At 40.2% G+C, this 19469-nt stretch overlaps 1 protein-coding gene and 1 long non-coding RNA gene across 6 annotated transcripts in view; one reads left to right on the top strand and one right to left on the bottom strand.

The window, feature by feature from the left end:
• The window catches only part of LOC145439924 (uncharacterized), a 258367-nt gene that overhangs the window by 238120 nt on the left and 778 nt on the right, over positions 1-19469 (top strand). The gene's annotated exons all lie outside the window — the stretch shown is intronic.
• LOC145439556 (uncharacterized) lies at positions 1114-8560 on the bottom strand. 5 transcript variants are annotated; one of them, XM_080317052.1, is made up of 8 exons: positions 8000-8559; positions 7156-7305; positions 6841-7080; positions 6704-6778; positions 6347-6648; positions 5203-5374; positions 4760-4846; positions 1114-1590 (listed from the first exon to the last, which is right to left on the bottom strand). In XM_080317052.1, exons 5-8 carry the CDS (start codon positions 6554-6556, stop codon positions 1583-1585), a joined length of 477 nt encoding a protein of 158 aa, XP_080173178.1. In that variant the 5' UTR covers positions 6557-6648; positions 6704-6778; positions 6841-7080; positions 7156-7305; positions 8000-8559; the 3' UTR covers positions 1114-1582. The 5 variants fall into 5 exon arrangements, with proteins under 5 accessions (XP_080173178.1, XP_080173174.1, XP_080173175.1 ...); XM_080317048.1 differs by lacking the exon at positions 1114-1590 and having other exon boundaries at positions 1597-4846; positions 8000-8560; XM_080317049.1 differs by lacking the exon at positions 1114-1590 and having other exon boundaries at positions 1597-4846; positions 6710-6778; positions 8000-8560.

The following is a 19469-nucleotide window of genomic DNA, read 5'->3' as shown; positions in this document are numbered from 1 at the left end:
GACTGACCTAGCGCCACCCGGGCTGTCGCTTGAAGACGCCCACGACCGCCTACGTTGGAGACGCTTAATACGAGGCTAAAACTGATTATCTTGATGTTTTTATGTTTCCTGCTTTCTTTTGCCCTTTTCATTTTATTTTATCTAATTGAAAAGTCGATATATATAATCTACATTACGATTTCAGATCACGATGATGCATCGTTATTTCGTCTGGCTAACTAACCAGACCACTGGATATTATATAACGTCTTATCTGACAAAGCACGGTTTTGTTTTACTCCTCATCCTAATTCCTACGTCCCTCGATAAAAATAATATTATTTCTTCCATTATGTACTATATACGCAAATCCAATACATGCATATATTATAATACTTTTTCAACGACATATACTGCACCCTATCCTTAATCCTAACCCATAGGAAATTAGGTAAATAACATTTTACATTTCCAAGTACGTGAGCCATAATTACCGAGCATACAAAACACGCTTATATTACTTCTACTTCACAATGCCATCTTACATAGGGTACTATGTACGCACATAAACGCATTTATTACTACACAATCCGAACCAGACTTGAATTGTTCTTAAATACGACGCTACGGTTGTCAAGGAGCACGGTTGAATTTATGATTATTCAATTACATGTTCAACAGCAGCAAATGTAATTGTAATTGTAATGTAATTGATGCATGCAAGGAGTAATTGTAATTGTAATTGTAATTTGATATTTTTAGCATAGAATAATTGTAATTGTAATGTACCCAGCAAACACAAAACTTATTAAAGATATTTTTTAAACATCTTCCATGAGTTCAAAAGATGTCCTTCAAAGATGTGCAAAATATATACATTTGTCGACAGAAATGGATATATATAAGATGTCCTGTAGGACATCCTCAAAGATATCCTGATGGACATTCTCAAAGATATTCTGATAAACATCCTCAAAGATATTCTGATGGACATCCTCAAAGATATACTGATAAACATCCTTAACGATATCCGATAAGATCTTTTTTGTACAACTCGACCCTGTGTGACCCTGAACCCTGGTTGGCTAAACCTGCTATATGATGCACTTCACACATGAACGAATACGAATCGTTAGTTTTACAAATCATGTATGGCTTCTTGTTCTGTATTGTACCAGTTCGAAATACAAAAAAATGCACTGGACTAGACCTCGACAGTTCAAAATACAAAAAAAATGCACAGGACTAGACCTTGATGAAAAATTGGAATAAAAATGAATGAAGAATGAAGGTAAAATAACAGTCCCTAACACAACATACGTTAGCAAGAAGTAGGCAGCAAGAGGTAGGCCTTTCTGTTCAGAAAGAAAACTAATCGCAATTTCTAAAAATCAGCATGTATATGGCTTTCCTTTCTGTATGAAATCAGTACAAAACACGAAAAAAAAACATGGATGAAGAAAATACGTTAGCAAGAATTGGGCCTTGATACAGAACTGTGCAATCACTCCAGCAAATATTTCTGCATTAGCATTAGTCCATGTTATCGGTATCGGAATCTTCTGCCTCCTCGATAACAGTCTTGCTCCTGTTTTCTCCTTTATCATCGTCCTATAACATAAATGAATTGATTACTTTGATTGATTAGCAGTAGAGCAAAAGTCATTATATAAGTTTGGTTGTGAGTAATGTGGGACGGTCATGTCAAGTCACATTCATCCAAGGATTCCGAACCGTCTTTAGGAAGTCACGACAAACTTGGTGGAGTGTGACAGCCAAGTCAAACTTTACCATCTACTTTGACGAAATTATCGATTTAACTCTGCGCGCCAAATTTGGCTTAATTCCAACATATAGAAGCTAATGAGCCAGGGGTTTTCAGACATCTTTTGGCCGTGGCCCATTGTCAGGTTTGAAAATGTTCTTGAGACCCATCTCTTACCACAGAGTAGAGTCGTAGTCTTTTTCAATGTGGGGTAATCGCCACCGCCAATTTGCATATTTATTATAAGCACCTTTTTATCTTACTAATCATATTTAAATGTAGACCTACAGGGACAAAAAATCGCGCAAAGCACGACAAAAATCTACTTCAACAGACGACCAACAAAGTAATTTTGGGTCCAGTCGAGCTCCCCTAATTGTGTGGTCGGAGTGTGACGGCCCTGGAAGATCGTATAACTCATCGTTATCGTTCTGGGCCAGCTTAAAACATTTCTTTGGTGAACGGGATACTATAGCAAGCTGTAAAATGTACCTAATATATATACCAGCGAAGTTTCACATCCCTAATTTTGTATCTCAATGATTTGACTTCTACACGTTGGAATTGAGCCATATTTGCCATGCATCTTGTTCGCCACCGAAATAGCCAACCCAATGTTCCCTCTAATTTTTGACGAGTCTGCACACACTCACCGACTCATTGCGCGGTCCCTTCGACAGTAGTGCATAACGACTAAAAAATGACATCACTTCAGATTTTTTCTGTGCGTAGAGACCAACTAAGCACTGTGCAATTGCGCACATGTGCAGTAGGGCTCTTCAAAAATGACTTTTTTCTCAAATCGTACTGGCTACTTGATAAAATTGTTAGGTCACCTAATTTAAGCCTACACACAAAATTTGGTTCAATTCCAGCCAATAACCGCTTTGCTACACGAGAAGAAAGTTTCTATTTATTATATAAAAATAAATAATAAAAAAATTGAAAATTTTCTGTTCACCCCATGAAAGTGATAGACTGTCTATAGCAGGGGTGGGCAAACTACGGCCCGCCACACCGTTCTGTGCGGCCCGCGAGAGTCTGAAGAAACTTTTTAAAAATATTGATGAAATGCATACTAAAAATCGAATTAATGCAGGGACTTGATTAAACTTTTTAGTATATTTCACCATGATATTTTTAAGGAAGTGGTTCTCAAACTGGTGGGCGCGCCCACCTTGAGGGGGTGAAAGCATCTTGAAAAGGGCGCGAAGCTGAGATCAACTGATAAAATTTTTCGCGCCCCACGCGATTTACATCCAATTCACAATCGTTGTTCTGCATTTAGTCTCAATTTAATATTTAAAAATCTCTCATTCACTGTCGTAGCCTTCCATGCCATCAAACTACCCGTTAGGTTTGCTCGCATCCTGGTTGCGTTTTGTGATATGACGATAAAGGGGACACGTAATCTTTCACCATCGTAAGGGGGAAAAGTTTGGTCTCTTGCAAAGGTTGAAAACCACTGTTCTAAGGTAAATACTTCCTAGATTATTTTTTGTGTTAAATGTCTGGCGCGACAGCCCGATAATAAAGCTCGCGCAGTTGGAAAGGTTCAAACTGCAAAAAATCACTGAAATCCTAAACGAGATTGACGTAATTCGGGTCACGAGTGTAATTTCAGATTGGCCACTCCAATTTCAATTTTTTCAGTGATGTTCTTATGAAAAATGATTCGCGCTTGTCTTAGCTAAATTCGTTCTCTGTATGCGTAGAATTAGGGTATTTATATTTTATCCACACACAGTAGAAGCGTGTTGGAAGCTAACATGGTTATGATGCTGTCAGCATTGTGTATCCAGGAACTGAACCAAAGTGGAATTAACAAATCTATGAACCGATCGCTGCTGACAGATTTAAATTTAAATCCTATTTTAAGAGTCGGTACCACCGACTTTCATCCCTATAGTTTTGACAAATTGGTTGTTGAGGTCGACCAGCCTATGAAATCTCGCCACTGTTTCTGGCGGATGTACGATATCATCAACGAAATGCTTGGTTTGTTTTAAATAAGCATCTACATGTCCTCACTATATAATCAAATACCATGATTGCGTTTTGGTTTATAATCCCAATTCTATATAGTGCGACCCGCGAATGAATTTAGATGTTGAATGCGGCCTGCGAGCTCAAAAGTTTGCCCACCCCTGGTCTATAGAAACGATGCTCACCAAATTTGGTTCAATTCCAACCAGTGGAAGCGGAGTTATTGCCATCGAAAAATTTGGATTTGAATAAAATAGTATTTACGGTGACCGATTCTTTGTTTATTTATTATAGTTGTGCTCACCGTAAATACTATTATATCCAAATCAAAATTTTTCGACAGCAATAACTCCGCTTCCACTGGTTGGAATTGAACCAAATTTGGTTAGCATCGTTTCTATAGACAGCCTAACACTTTCATGGGGAGAACAGGAAATTTCAAATTTTTCATTATTCATTTTTATATAATAAAGAAAAAGTTTCTTCTCCTGCAGCAAAGCGGTTACTGGCTGGAATTGAACCAAATTTTGTGTGTAGGCTTAAATTAGGTGACCTAACAATTTTATCAAGTAGCCAGTACGATTTATGAAATAAAGTAATTTTTGAAGAGCCCAATGTGCAGCTTAGAGGGAACATGGGTCAGGCAATAGCAATCTCAGCCCCCCACCAATACGAATGCGACCAGTTGAGGATGAACTTGCTTCCCGTGTAGAAATGTGAATTGAAAGGAGTTTGAAATGAGTGATGGATTATTGGCACAAAAGTTTTGGAGACATTGGTTCCACCGCTAAATCTGAGCAAGTAACAAGAGGATCACAAATTTATGCAAGCTAGACCAACAATTTTGACAAAATTAAATGACTATAAATTTTTTTTAGATTACATCACGTCAAAGTTTGGGAACCACTGGTATAGTGTTCTGAAGATGAATGGTAGCAGCCCTGTAGGTAGCAACGATTCACTTACTGTCAAATGATATGATAAAGAACGCAGCTGTCACACAGACGTCAGATTCATAAACAAAATTACCTTGCAAGCTCCAATAAGTCAGAAATCGTCCCACTTTGGTTGCAATTGTTGTACTCTCGGCCGTAGGATGAGCCACTTTACATGCTCCTTCAAAGATAATATAAGTAGATCAGGGGCGGCATTACAAAACAATGCGGCAAATCGGTAACAATCTCTCTCGAATGTGATCACCCAATAGTGTCAAAATTGGTATTTCAAAACATTCCAGACTCAACACGGAGTTGCGCAACGCACTTGTTTGTGATTTTGCCATGTCGGCAATGTCAGTAGAAGATGACTTCAGACGAGGGCTTATAAGGCTGTGTGGTCAGCAACGATTTGCAATTTAGCTGCGATGATCTTTCACAAGGGAAAGCAAAATACCCTAACTCTGTAAAAATGCTCTCGAAGACATTGTTATCGAGGGTTTTGTAATCGCGATTGTAATATCAGTAACAACTTACGTTTAATAGTCTTGTAAAGAGTAAAATTTTGAAAACTTCTTTTTTGTCCATTTTTGCTTCTTTGACCTTTTAGGCTGAACAATTGCCACACATCTTTTACAGCTATGCTTGTCATGATATTTCTGACCGTTGAAGCCAATTGTTCACCGTGAAGTCCTTTCAAAGCAGATACCTGTAGTACAAAATACAAATGACGCTGCCTTACGATAGTGGTGTGTACCAGAATGAAAAATAACTAGATCAGCCCAAAAATAAGTAGGGTTTTTTAAAAATAATATGGCAGGGTTTCGATATTTGTCGAATTCATTATGGTAAAGTACATGCATAAATGACGATTATACCCCCAAACCCCCCTCTGGCTACGCGCCTGCATAGACATCAAATAACTTGATGGAACGTTGATCTTGACGAGAGGTTAGATTAGGGGCGGGCAACTTCTCCAGTCGGCGGGCCGGATATAGGAAAATTAAGCACTTAACCGGATTGCTGAATCGATGCATTATTCGCCCATTTATCCACATATACAAGGAATATATCGTATTTAATGAATGTATTTTAACGACAGCAATGTCACTTCAAAGCCATTTCTCGCCGATAATGGCGAATACAATGTGGATTTGAGAATAACATTGTCATGCAGCAATCTCGATATTGAATTCATGCGGCCTGCGTCCTCTACCAAATTTGAAAAGTGGCCTGCGACCCATTTTGAGTTGGCGCCCCTGGCATAACCGGTGCCTTACAAAAGCCTAGAAGTGTGCCGTGCTACAAGTCGGCGGTTACGGAATCAAAAATAGGAAATATCAGCCTGCTGACCATTGTAGTTGACAAAAATCATGATTACCACAGACCACATTAGGTTTGATTGCATCGTAAATGCCGATAATGCAAGTCTTCTCACTTCGACGAACTTACGCGTAAGCTCCACTCTCGCAACGCTGCGCATACACGCATATAATAACATACAGTCACTAAAATTTGACGTAGTAAGGAATTAGTGGGGAATCTCGGCAAACTGGGTCCGCATTATCATGTAGGACAGAAAACTGTCGGCGGGCCGGACAAAATCACTTCGTGGGCCGTATGCTGCCCGCCCCTGGGTTAGATAGTCCGGCTAAGTTTGCTCTAATCGACAAAATCATACCAGTTTAGACTTCTTGCAATCACCGTCAGTCAAGTTCTTTTCCAGTTGTTCCAGCTGAGATACGGTTTGACAGGGGTTTTCAATAAGATCTTCAAGCAAGATTGGGGCTGTTGTACTGTGTTCATTTTTTGAATCGTTGATGATGTGACCTTTAATTAGATCCATCATCTGGTTCATCTGCTTGGAGCTGAGGTCCATCATGTGGTTCATCTGCAACTTGATGTCTTAGATGTCTTTACGCATCAAAGAAATAGAGTGGTCACTGTGTGCAGATGTTGGAGTTGATGAAGAACATGGAGCAGCTAAAAAATTATTTGAATTCAAGAAAACTGGATTGATCATATGCGATAAACTTACCATTACTTTGTGATAGGCCTTGTTGTTGACAATCAGAATTTTGCAGTTCAACATTGCTTACAAATGAAGGATCGTCTGGAAAATAGAGCGACTCTATTACTTAAATTCGAGAATGAATCAAAGTGTTAGGAGCTTACTGCATTGGTTGATTCCCTGCAACTGGCCGCTACATTCAATGTTGGGGTCATCCTGTTCTTGAACAATCTCCTCACTTGATGATGGCAAACTTGCATTTGAAGCATCATCAACAAGCGCACTCTTGCTTGTCACACTTTCATCGCCAGAATCAGGAGGTGACCGCACTCTTGGAGTTGGTATAGGCATGCCTGGTGTCTGAATACTTGGATTACATTTTTTCTTTGAAGGAACAGCATCATCTACAAAGTATGAAAGTTATACATATGTCACTTCTGTGTATAGCATTTAAGTCAGAATAACAGTGTAGGCTATACCTTGATCATCAGATGACATGGAATTGTCCAAAAAATTTTTTGGCGGTTGACGTTTTCGGTTAGACCGTTGTAGGTCCTTATCTGAAGCGGAGGGCAAGCTACTATTGTCTGCAACTGCCCTCATATCACGAAAGGCCTTGTCCCATACATCTAAAACAGATGGATAATATAGATGGGGAGATTCCAGATTTATCAAACTACTGGATTTTTAAACAGCGCAACTAGATCTAGAATTACTCAAATTTGAAAACTCGCACAAACTCGAAAAAACGATATTGTATCGCTCATTCAAACGTAGAACTGCTAATGAAATACTGTACGCAAGTAACTGTATATATAGCTTAGTGGTTCCCAACCTTTTTCGGTGTAAGGGCCAAATTTAGAATTTCGGAGTATATAGTTGGGGCCGCACGAATTCGTGACTGCTTTAGATCAATAAAAAGTTAACATAATTGAGTAAAATCGAGAACTGCTGCTGGGTTTTGCCTCGGCGTATTCAACCGTGAGTCACGTGTTGTACATCTATTCGTATAGATTAGTTATCAATACCTATATACAGTAGTGACAAAACGTTAGCACTCTACTCAGAACTTTTCTGCAATCCTATAATTAACAACTCCAGACTCCAAGCTAAGCAAGAGAATTTTATAAATATAAATTTTATTTTATATCATGAATCGATTTCTTTAAATTTTTGTGGGGGACGCAAGACGGCTAGCTCGAGGCTGTGGTTGGGAATCACTGGTATAGCTACATGCTACAGTCTCATTTTTGTCATGATTCAAGTCATCCCAACACTGGTACTGAGTAACGGTAAACCTTCACAAATTATGAGTTGACTTACCGGATGAGCATTTGATACGTATTTTGTACAGAGTCCAATTGCCCGCGTCATATTTCACTTGATGATGATGAAACGATCCGTCCCGTCAAATCGGCGGTTCTAGCTCGCTTGAACCGTAGCCACTCTTTCTGGTACTGCTTACGTCTGTGCTTCCCCCGTCTTATTTTATATCTGAGCATTACCACGTTGTAGCTGAGCTCCCACAACACTATTATAGACAAAAGTACAAGAACATTCGATCACAATGAATGATTTTAGCGACCACCATCTGATGATATTATATAATCCAGCACTGTCACAATAGCTTATATGATATTCGCAAAAGTGCAAACCAAGTTCTATACTTTGTGACATTATACCATACACTATATACCTATGTTTCGTATCAAGCATATATAAATTACCATCTACAGTTCAGTTTTCAGTAATCCTCTGAAGGAATATGGATGGTTGAGCCTTAATTTACCACGATTCATTCCAGAACGCAACTACACCTAACATACGACTGCGTAGCTGTAAGCCTCCATTACGAGAGCGCTTTGTCTGCCAGTATTTCGCGCCGAAACTTATCGAACTTATCTGAACTCGCAAGGGAGAAATGGCCTCTCGTTTACATTCCGGATCAGAAGCCGGAGTCGTAGCAGGATTTCAGTATAGATTACTAACCGTAGGTTAGTAATCTATAATTTCAGCCGGACTGGATGCGGATTCTGAATTTATTTCGACAGTCGGATTTTGGCAACATTCTTAATTATCATCTTAAATACGATATCATGATTTTGGCAGAAGTTTTTTGGACGCAGAACCAGAAATTCTCCAGCCGGATTCTGCGGACTTTCAAATTTCCTTCCAAAATTTGGGAACCGACCAATTCCAATCAAATACAACCCAACCACCGAAAGCAGCGGAGGTGGCGGAGCGCGAGGATGCGGGCTAATATGATATTTAATTTTAGTCTGCAAAATTGCAAGAAAGAGCATGACACTAGGTGGAACATACGGTAGTGACACAGGTGATTAATCGCCCCATGAGAGTAAAAGTTCAATATAATCTACTGTACATTTATAAACACCACTCTACCATAATAGGAAGCAATAATCGAATTTGATATTCCTAACAAATATATTTTCAGTATTCGGCAAAATTTGGCCAAGAAAAGTTGTGGTTCAGCACAAGGTATGCACATAGCAATTTACAACGTAGCTACGTTGCAAATTACTATGGTATGCACAGGATATGATTTGGACTTGACTGGACAAGAACAAGATATATTTAAGTCGTGCTTCAGCACAAGGTATGGACAAGATATGATTTGGACTTTGACTGGACAAGAACAAGATATATTTAAGCCGTGCTTCAGCACAAGGTATGGACAAGATATGATTTGGACTTGACTGGACAAGAACAAGATATATTGATGTCGTGCTTCAGCACACAGGGTATGGACAAGATATGATTTGGACTTGACTGGACAAGAAAAAGATATAGTTAATTCGTGCTTCAGCACAAGGTATGGACAAGATACGATTTGGACTTGACAGGACTAGAACAAGATATATTTAAGTCGTGCTTCAGCACAAGGTTTGCACAAAGATATGATTTGAACATGACTGGAGATGAAAAAGATATATTTAAGTCGTGCTTCAGCACAAAGCATGCACAAGATACGATTTGAACCTGGCTGGACAAGAAAAAGATATCCTGACAGGTTCAAAAGACATCTAGTGTTTGCTGGGTAATTGAAACATTCATGAAAGTAATTGTAATTGTAATTGAACTGAAATAATGTAATTGATCCAACTCTGCCGAGTGTATATGATATACGTTCCGTCTTCGATTATTAGTAAACGTATATCGCTGACGGTAGCCTATATGATATAAAGAAACTAGGGATATCATTGGTACATCAAGGCTGTTTAAATGGATAATTTCATCCAAGATAATTAGAATATAAACGCCGACATATTTCCACATATCAATAATAGAATATTACTTGAGAGGAACAATTGGGGCGGGTATGGAGTATGGAAAATTCACATTCCATATCATGCCCTGTACGCAACACTATTCAACAAACATTCTTTACATTTTCGGACGCTGATTCAAAAAATATCAATTTATCTTATTGACTCATCTAGTTTAAAAGATAACATTTTTCATGTTTGTATGTGGATTCACACATGATACGTCTTGGTCCACTCTATTATAGCTTTCCTAATACGAGGGCTACAATCTAAATGGGTTTGCATTTCAGTAGAGCTTATGCATGGAAGCGGATATCGCTTCGATAAACTTCCTATCTTCAACCATCTTTGGTTTGATGAAGCCATAAAGTATTTTGATCTGATTATGAATTAATTCACCCTGTTTACTTAAAAGGTAAATTGAGGTTATATGGGATATGAAAAATCATTATGCATATCATCATGTCATAGGGGGGAGATAGTGTAGTGGTTACGATAAGCGCCCACCAATCTGACGGACTGGGTTCGATTCCCGTCGAAGGTTTATCTGCGGGCTCCTCTTCCCCCGCCGTCGCCGTTCTTACGGCGATAAAAAAAGCCCGAAAAAAGACCAGAATAAAGAAAGCATTCACAAGGAATGGAAATAACTAGTAGAAATGGCCGCGGCTTCAAAAAAAGATAAACATCGAAAAAGAACTGTGACATCGGGCACTCTAGGCCGAGGTGGATGTTAGAGATAAGGATCGCTACTGATGCGTGTCGTTCGATATCCTCCTATCTGTTCATGACATCGCATTGTGTCTTATCGCGTTATACATTGTGTGTGACTTGTTCAGATGAAAAATATAACCCAACAATGTTAATGTTAAAGTTAAAGCCACCAACATTTTACCTGTGGAGAGTTCGATTAGCATACTGGGTGTCTGATTCCATAGATTACTCCAAGTCGCTTCGACACCTTCCGATCTTTTCATTGTATCGCATTTTTGTGGTGTATTGAACTGATAAAAATTGCTAATAAACCAATGATGATTGAAGCTGCAGGCTGCCCGCGAGTATAGCCCCCCTCACTATCGCGTGCCATAAAACGGCATTCAAACGAACGAGAAAATAACAATTCAACTGACTATTTCTGCTCAGCACATTCTTAACTAGCTACTCAATCCGAGGTATGATATCTTTTCTCGAATACTATCCTCATCAATGGATCGATGTGTGTATTGAATCTCGAGATCTCTTCTGAGATTAGACTCCGCACAAACAAGAAAAACCTTTCCTGTATATAGGCCTACATTGTTGGCATGTGAATAGAGACGGAAATATTTAGGGAATTTAACAGATACACTCGACTCCGCGTTCTGCTACTACCGGTAACGTGAAATGGAAACACGCACACACACACACACACACACACACACACTGTATTCACGACTGGAGATGGTGCAAACATTCTGCTCAGATTCATATTCGTCTTGGTGTTCCTTGATCTGTATTAAGTTCGTGTTTGCCAACATATCTTGTAAAGTTAGATTCTACAACAGTGTTTCTTAACCTGGTCGCAAGCGCCCTGCGGTGGCCGATTTGGATTTTAGAAGGGGCGGTAAAGCTCACAAAGAATTTTTTGATTTCTGTTTCAGATGTTGGGCGCCATATTGATGCATAGCTATGGGGCTTGACAGTAGCACTTCTCTTTTTCATTTCTTCTTGTGCATAAATGTTCGTTTGAAAAAACCGGCGCTCACGAGCAGTGATTTAAACTTCAGTAACGAAAGGGCGTCTGGTGGATCGCGCAATTAAATCTGGTTAAAAAGTGGGCCGCGAACTGAAAAAGTTCGGGTTAATTTCCACTTCGTCAGCTCCCCAAACGTTTGTCTTGGGCCCACCAAGGGTGATAAACCAAACTTATGGAGGGCTTGGCCCCCCAGACCCCGCGTCAGCCCACACCATTTTACAGCTATTTGTCAGCGAGATTTATAGTACAGTTTAGTGAGTCAGCTTATATATTGCCTATCCACGCTAAGTGCGAGCAAAATCCATAGCTCATGATTGAATGGGTCAATATGATCGTGAATAGCATATATATTGATATTAAATTTTTATCCTCTCTCTGTTCACGCAATCAGATTTACTGGTTGCTGAGCTGAGGGAGGAGTCTTGGTAGTATAGGGACCGTGAATAATAATTAAACATAATCGGGCGGAGCCGGTGGCATAATGCAGTGGTTCCCAAATTGGGCGCCAGCGACCCCATGGGAGCGTTCGCGAGAGCGGAGGGGGCGCTGGATATGAAACGGGCGGTTGGGGGCACTGGCTATAACAATGGGCGGCAGGGGGCGCTGAGATCAAATGAGGCCAATGTATGTTTAGAAGGCAACTGCTCCGTAGTGTTGAAACGATTGATGAATAAAGCAGCTTTGCAGTAATAATGCAAAATCGATTCACTGAGTGCAACAGCGTCGCCCGTCTATTTAATCAGCTGTACGGGAAAAGACCATTGGTACTTGACAATTTTGATCCTGCCCATCAATGGATTAATTTAAAGTCGGCAGAATCCCAAGAAAGCGTGGTTTATTGCGTGCTGTGATAACTACGAAGTAATTGAGCAGTTATTGCTCACTGTGATGGCATTTTATGAGAAACTGCCTTGCATGATTTTAACCTCTGCTTCAAAAATTATCCATTATCGACAGTGCTGCAACCGAGGCCTTCGACACGACGTTCTGGTTGCGAGAAACGATACCCCTCCTGGGCCTACTTGACGGTAGTGCGGAGCATGGACCAGAGCCGGATTGGATATCCGGCCGGATTTTTTCAATTTTGGCCGGATCACTACTTTTTTGATACGGCCAGAACCTTTATGGATAAGCAGGACTTTTATTAATAAATAACTACCAACCACGCACAAGCAACCGCCAAGCCGGTGCGAAAATTAACGAGGCGTATTTATAGATTCACGGAACCCCGAACCAATGATATATATACAATGATTGGAAACTGCCACGCCCCTTAACGCTATAAGATAGATTCGCGGCGAAATCAGTCCGTCGCGGGATATGCTTGAGTAGATGTACGGAATTGCGTATGTCTACTGTGGGGGAGTGCTGCAATCGACCTTTCTGGCGTACTAATTCACTGATTTTCCCCAATTGGTTTAGTTTTTGTTGGATTCTTGAGCACAGTGAGGCAGTGCTGCATACTAGGATCTAATATAACTTTTAACAATGCACATTTATCAAAGTACCGACGAGCTGTGAGGCATTTTAGCATCGGTTGCAACCATGCATGTACGACACAGCCAAAAGAATTAATAGATACTGTGGGTGAGCGTCAATATAGATGTGCAGAACCTAGAAGGATTGTTAAAAGAGGATTTTAAAATATTCTGGCAGCATTTATGTCACCTGATTTTTTAAAAGAGAAGGGTTGATTACGATAATTGTGTGAGCAAGTAAGTTGTTTTATATAGTATATATTGTAATATTGTAGGGCCGAGTTCACTGGCAACCATGGTATCAGTATAGCGATTGTACCTTCATAATATAATATAAAATCGGAACTAACCGGAAACTAACATTGTACTGATTGGTAAAATGCTAACAGCAGAGGTGGTCAGTAACGAAGTACTTCTACTTTTTCCAAGTACTCAAGTAGTTTTCTTCTACTTCTGGTACTTACTCAAGTAGATCTGATTTACGCTACTTCTACTTCTACTTCGTAATATTTTGTGATCTACTTACTTACTTTTCGCTATTTTCAGTTTGTCAAGTAGAAGTAGTTCAATCCTCCAATCGGGAAGATAGCCTGAGAAATTTCGGGGCTGTTTTCACGGAGTATCAACGTTTAATATTCATAAAAGTTGAGTAAAGCCAAGAATTTTCGTCGCGCTTCGCGCGCAGTGGATGCGGAGTGACCAGTATGATTTCACGAATATCTCGGTGAATATAATTTAGGTCGCGGGTTGGCGTGGTTCCGTTTACACCACATTGTCGCCATCCGCCTATATCAGGGGCGGGCAACTTCCCCAGTCGGCGGGCCAGATGTAGGTAAATTAAGTACTTGGCGGGCCGGATAGCTGAATTTATCCTAGGGTTGGCATATGTCCTCTTTTAGGAGGATTTGTCCTCTTTCTTGACTTTTTTGAAAGTGTCCTCGGAGGACGCCCAAATGTCCTCTTTTTTGAGATTCTGTCCTATTCTTTGAACATTTTGGTGAAATATATGGCAAATTCGACTTAGACACAGTAAATCAGCACTGAAGTAACGCTCCGGCGGTTATTTCGGGAGCTGAGCCGGAAAGTTGACTTTTTTTTTAGTTAAACAGCTGATAATGTGAAAGGAAAAATCGTATTTTGGGCGCTGAGCGAGAGAGTTGATGGTGCAATCCTTAATTAAGATTTCAAGGCGTTCGATAAGCCCGGTACCCTAAATTTACCAAGAAATCAATTCATTAGGGTTGAGTACATCGTAAATGCTGATTATACAAGTCTTCTCGCTTCCACGAACTTACGCGTAAGCTCCAATCTCGCATGCATTCTCGGTAATGTCCATTGTCAGTAATGGTTTTCTCGGCATTGTTATAGAACTCCCGCAACGCTAGTCTGCCGAGATTCCCCACCACTTGCTTACTACTTCAATTTTTAGGGTTCTATACCAATACCGAGAATGGAAATTACCGAGAACGGCCAATGCCAAGAATCTAACTTATTGAGAAGGCATTGTCGAGAAATTTAGATCTGAGAATCGACACCGAATGTTGCAAAGCCGTCCTGCACATGCACACGACCTGTATATATGAATAACATGACTGCATTGCATGCATTGCATTTTCGGTAATGTCCATTCTCGGTAATGGCTTTCTCGGTAATGGTTTTCTCGGTATTGACCGGACACCGGCCGGCGGGCCACATTATCAACTAACACGGGAAACTGTCCGCGGGCCGGACAAAATCCCCTCGCGGGCCGCATCCGGCCCGCGGGCCGTATGTTGCCCGCCCCTGGCCTATATGAATTAATTCATCACGGTATATATGGCTCATCATAACGTTTGAAACTCATGTTTCGCAATCTAGCATTTACTAGTCATATCGTAATCAAGCATGTCCATGGCATGTCCTAATCTGGAAAAGTGGACTTTGACTTTGTTGTTTAGTTTTAGAGCTGTTTTAGCATACCACCTTTGAAACTTTTTGGACTAAAGGCATGAAATACATGCTCCCCTTTTAGAAGTAGTATTTATATTTTACTTTTAATTCCCAGTATCATATACGTTGAGTTACAATTAATATCAGTTCTTTTGTCTGGATAACATACATGTTGAAGTATAAAAGCAAGTGCCTTCAATTTCCGGAAATAAAGCTACACAATATGGCATTTTTACGGTCCACCATATTTTTTATTAACGTTTACTATTCGCGCCAAGTGTTTACACCACTGGTTCCCAACCTTCTTCGGTGGCAGGGCCAAATTTAGAATTTTAGAGTACGGTCGGGGCCGCACGAATACCAGGGCAATGAAAGGAACCCAAAATAGTCACCAAAATATGAAAATTTGCATTGTTCCGATCATTCGTTTGACGCCATTGGCCATTGTGTTGCCGCGCTCCCGTTGTTCAGAACAATCAACCTTTGCTGGCTATTTCGGAGTGATTTTATTGCCTGGCGAGATTTCAATTCGTATTTTGGGAATCAGTGCGACACCTCCTTTCGATAAACACCGTCATATCAAATTATTCGGACGCTTGGGTCGCGAGCTATAGGACTACCAATTATGCTGTTTTTTGCCGGCTAAGCAGTACGCAACTCGGCGTATTCAATCGTGAGTCACTTGTGGCACATCTATCCGTAAATTAGTTATCAATACCCAGGGCCGTAACAGCACTTCGTCAGCCCCCCCCCCAAACGTTGCTCTCGGCCCCCTAAGGGTAGATGGCTGTTTACCGCTATTTATCATCTAAATCAGGCGACTTCTAAATAGGCAACTTCTCTCGACTAATCGCGCTAAGCGCGAAAAATTTCTATAATTCATGATTAAATCGGGAATTGAAAATATATTGGTATCAATTTTTATCGTCTCTCTCCTCGCGTAATCAGATTGACCGGTTGAGCCGAGTGAGTTGTGTTTGAAAAGGCAGGACCTCTCAATCATAATTAAACAACTTCGGGCGTATACCCGTTGGCAGGAACGAAACAGCACTTCGTCAGGCCCCTCAAAACACTTAGGTCTTGAGCTCCCATATAGGGTGATAAACCGACCCCTATCCCGTTGTTCGCTTCTGTCACGAAATTAGGATCACCGTTTAGTGAGCCAGCGTGGGGCGCGGAAATTTTCGATAATTCAAAATAAAATAGGTCAATAAGATCGGGAATTGCATATATATATTGCTATCAATTACTTATCCTATCTGCTCACGCAATTAGATTTACCGGTAGAGCTGAGTGAGGTGTCTTGGAAACTGTAGGCCGGCCCGTAAATAATAATTAAACATAATCGGACTGGCGAAACCGTTGGTACGACTTCGTTACATAATGTTATTTCGTGACCTCCAGTCTGCTATAACAAAAAAATATAGAATCGCCCAAACGTACTAAACTAAAAGATGCACACGATTTCAAATTGGTAGTTCTTCACTGGCATATAATTCTTCGCTGCGGAATGGTAGCCTATTTGTCTCGTGAGGTTCAGATTGCCAAGACAGGAATATTCGGCGCCAGTCATTTAGGCACCTATAGTCAATTATACCTATATGTATTTTGTACATACATAACGAAGTTTCCGGTCAGGGTAAGGGCAGTCTTTTTCGGCCGCCAAGGTTTTCTCGCAGTCGATCGTTCTGGCACACTTCTTGGAGTCGCATGTTATATGGCCTAAAACTTTATATGTCTTCGTGCGTCGTGACGCGGTAATGGCCAACGCCGATATGCCCACTTCTATAAATCTTGCGTATTTTATCTTGGTGTAAGAGTATCCAAAAATGGAGGTACTTGGAAACTTGAAATCGCGCCCAGCGCGAAAAAATATCAAAAAGTTGCATAAAATTTCAAAAAATACTATATAATTCATGCTAATTCACTGAATAATTTCGGGCCTCCTTCGAGCTCGTTCCCCCCAATTGGGGGACTTGGGGTGCGGCAGTTACGGTCCTGTCAATACCTATATCTATACTTATATCTATAGGTACTGCTCGTTCAACTGGAAAGTCAGGGCACATTGCATTGAAACAGCAGTGACGTAATCTTAGCAGTCTACTCACAACTTTCCTGCAATCCTAATTGAAAACGCCAGACCCCAAGCCAAGCAAGAGTATTTTATAAATATTTTTTTTTCATAAATCGATTTCTCAATATTTTTGTGGTGGCCGCAGAAAGGCTAGCTGGGGGCCGCGGTTGGGAATCACTGGTTTACACCGTATCCTTTACAACTTCTCCGCATTGCTCTTCGACTCAAATACGGGCTTTATAATATAGGGGATGGCGCCGTACCATGCTATTTTCTAAAACGTGCTGTTCGAGAAAACAGAGGATTAGTATCGCATTTCCATATCAATACTATCATGATGTGGATGAATGCTTATGCTATCGAAAATTGGATACCTGTTGGTATGCATCAATATGAATCAAGCTCGTCACCTTTCGCATAACTCAATTTGCACCTTTAGACAATCCATGTGAACGAATTAGGATCGTTTTCACAACTACTTACGTACTTGAGTACTTCTAAAGTCAGTCAATTCTACTTCTACTTCAAGTAGTTTTACGATGCTTATGGAAGAAGTACTTCTACTCGTACTTGAGTAGATTTTTTCGTCGCTACTTCTACTTCTACTTGAGTAGCTTTCTTGACTACTTTGACCACCTCTGGCTAACAGATATAACTTTTTACCGGGTCAGGCCGTTGAATCCACATTCCACATCAATGATGAGAATCGGCATTGTTCCAAACAATATTCCATCGGCAAAACAATGCACTAGAATGACATTGAGGATAATCACTCCATAGTTGGTATTGTGCACGTCGACCTGGCGTGATATGTCGTACTACTCTCAATAGTTGAATCTTTCACACCGGGGTGTCCGAAAGCGTCTACCAATGCCCATTTATTCAAAATATACCTGGTAAACGTTTTGGCACTTCTTTGATATGAACTACCCGTTGTGAAGTGTTCCCCATGAATTGCCTGTAAACCTTGAAAATTAACATGGAGTACTTGTTAAGATTGATAGCTGGAAGGATTGTACAAAATAGATGATTTATGCATTTGCGAGCAACATTCTATGGTGTCTTATTCATTGAAAGGTTAGGAAATGATTTTGTAACCTTCGTCATTGTATAGTGTGTACGTCTATGGTTTTTTATGTATAACCTTCATAACTTCTGGCCATTTGCATCACGCTTTATGACCTGAGCATGAGCATCAACTTGCATTGTATGTGCTGCTACCCAGGTTATTTTTCCAGCAATGTAACTCCACAATCATCCAATGCAAAATCTCTCTCTTGAATATGCACATTGCTCATATATATTGCATATGCGGCAGTACGGAAAATACTTGACGGATTGAATAAATAACTTGATTTCAATTGTAGTTGACTGGCAAAACTGTGACATAACAAATTCCCATTCTGTAAATGTCTAATGCATAAAATTTTTACAGGATCGTTAACATTTTTTTATAAATTATTATATATATTTCAAGAAAAGATTGTTCGTGTATTGAAACAGCCGCAAAGCAACCCAAAGCCGCGAGGAAATTGAAAAGGATTCAGGGATCTTAATAAAAGTGCAAATCATTATCTTGTGGGATTTCGGCACGCCAGGCCGTCCATGAGAAGCAACCATGTCATGTTCCACTTTGCTTCAGACATTGAGATATTTCCAAAGATTGTAGTCAAAATGAATAATACTTTGACGAATGGTGCCGGATTGGATTGATACTCATTGGATCGATTGAGGCAGAGAAAAATAGTCTTGCTGAAAGACTATACATATTATTCGAGTACGAGAGGTGAAGAGATGGACACTACAATGCAACCTGTGGATAATTTCGTGTGCCTTGTGAATATGACAACCAAGTTCAGCTACAACTACCATTTAAAGCCATATTGCATTCCAGATAATATTGATTCACTTGTAGCCTACTAGCTGGAAAAAGATATGCCGCTACAGCAAAACGGGAGATATTCTTATGCCGCAGAAACAGCAACGAAATTCGTGAGCAGGGAAGCTTATCAAAGAGACAAGAAAACAACAACAATGATAAATTTGATACAGACATTTTTGCCAATCCATCGAGCAGACTACCTCATTATCACCAAGAGATTGAGTCTTGATCCGTTATTGGAATCATTTTTATCCTGATCAGGAAATCTGGCCGCACCTGCGATATGGTAATTTTCAAAGAATAATTGATTTCTAAAGAGGCTATAAACATACTAGTCTTCAAATGCCATGGTACTTGATGCTTGAATGCCCTCCGATGTTCAACGTCATGTGAGATCGCTGCTCTACCATC

The sequence above is a fragment of the Botryllus schlosseri genome, chromosome 5 (genome assembly GCF_051294905.1).
Source record: "Botryllus schlosseri isolate E-star chromosome 5, Bs_hap1, whole genome shotgun sequence".
Lineage (NCBI taxonomy): Eukaryota > Metazoa > Chordata > Ascidiacea > Stolidobranchia > Styelidae > Botryllus > Botryllus schlosseri.
This window is presented reverse-complemented; position numbering and strand designations above follow the sequence as displayed.

Coding starts and splice junctions, on each gene's coding strand:
- LOC145439556 (XM_080317048.1), bottom strand. CDS start 6,556: ATGAACCACATGATGGACCTCAGCTCCAAGCAGATGAACCAGATGATG. Junction 5,375..6,346: donor ATTGCAAGAAGTCTAAACTG/GTATGATTTTGT, acceptor TTTGTACTACAG/GTATCTGCTTTGAAAGGACT. Junction 4,847..5,202: donor TCTTTACAAGACTATTAAAC/GTAAGTTGTTAC, acceptor TTATCTTTGAAG/GAGCATGTAAAGTGGCTCAT.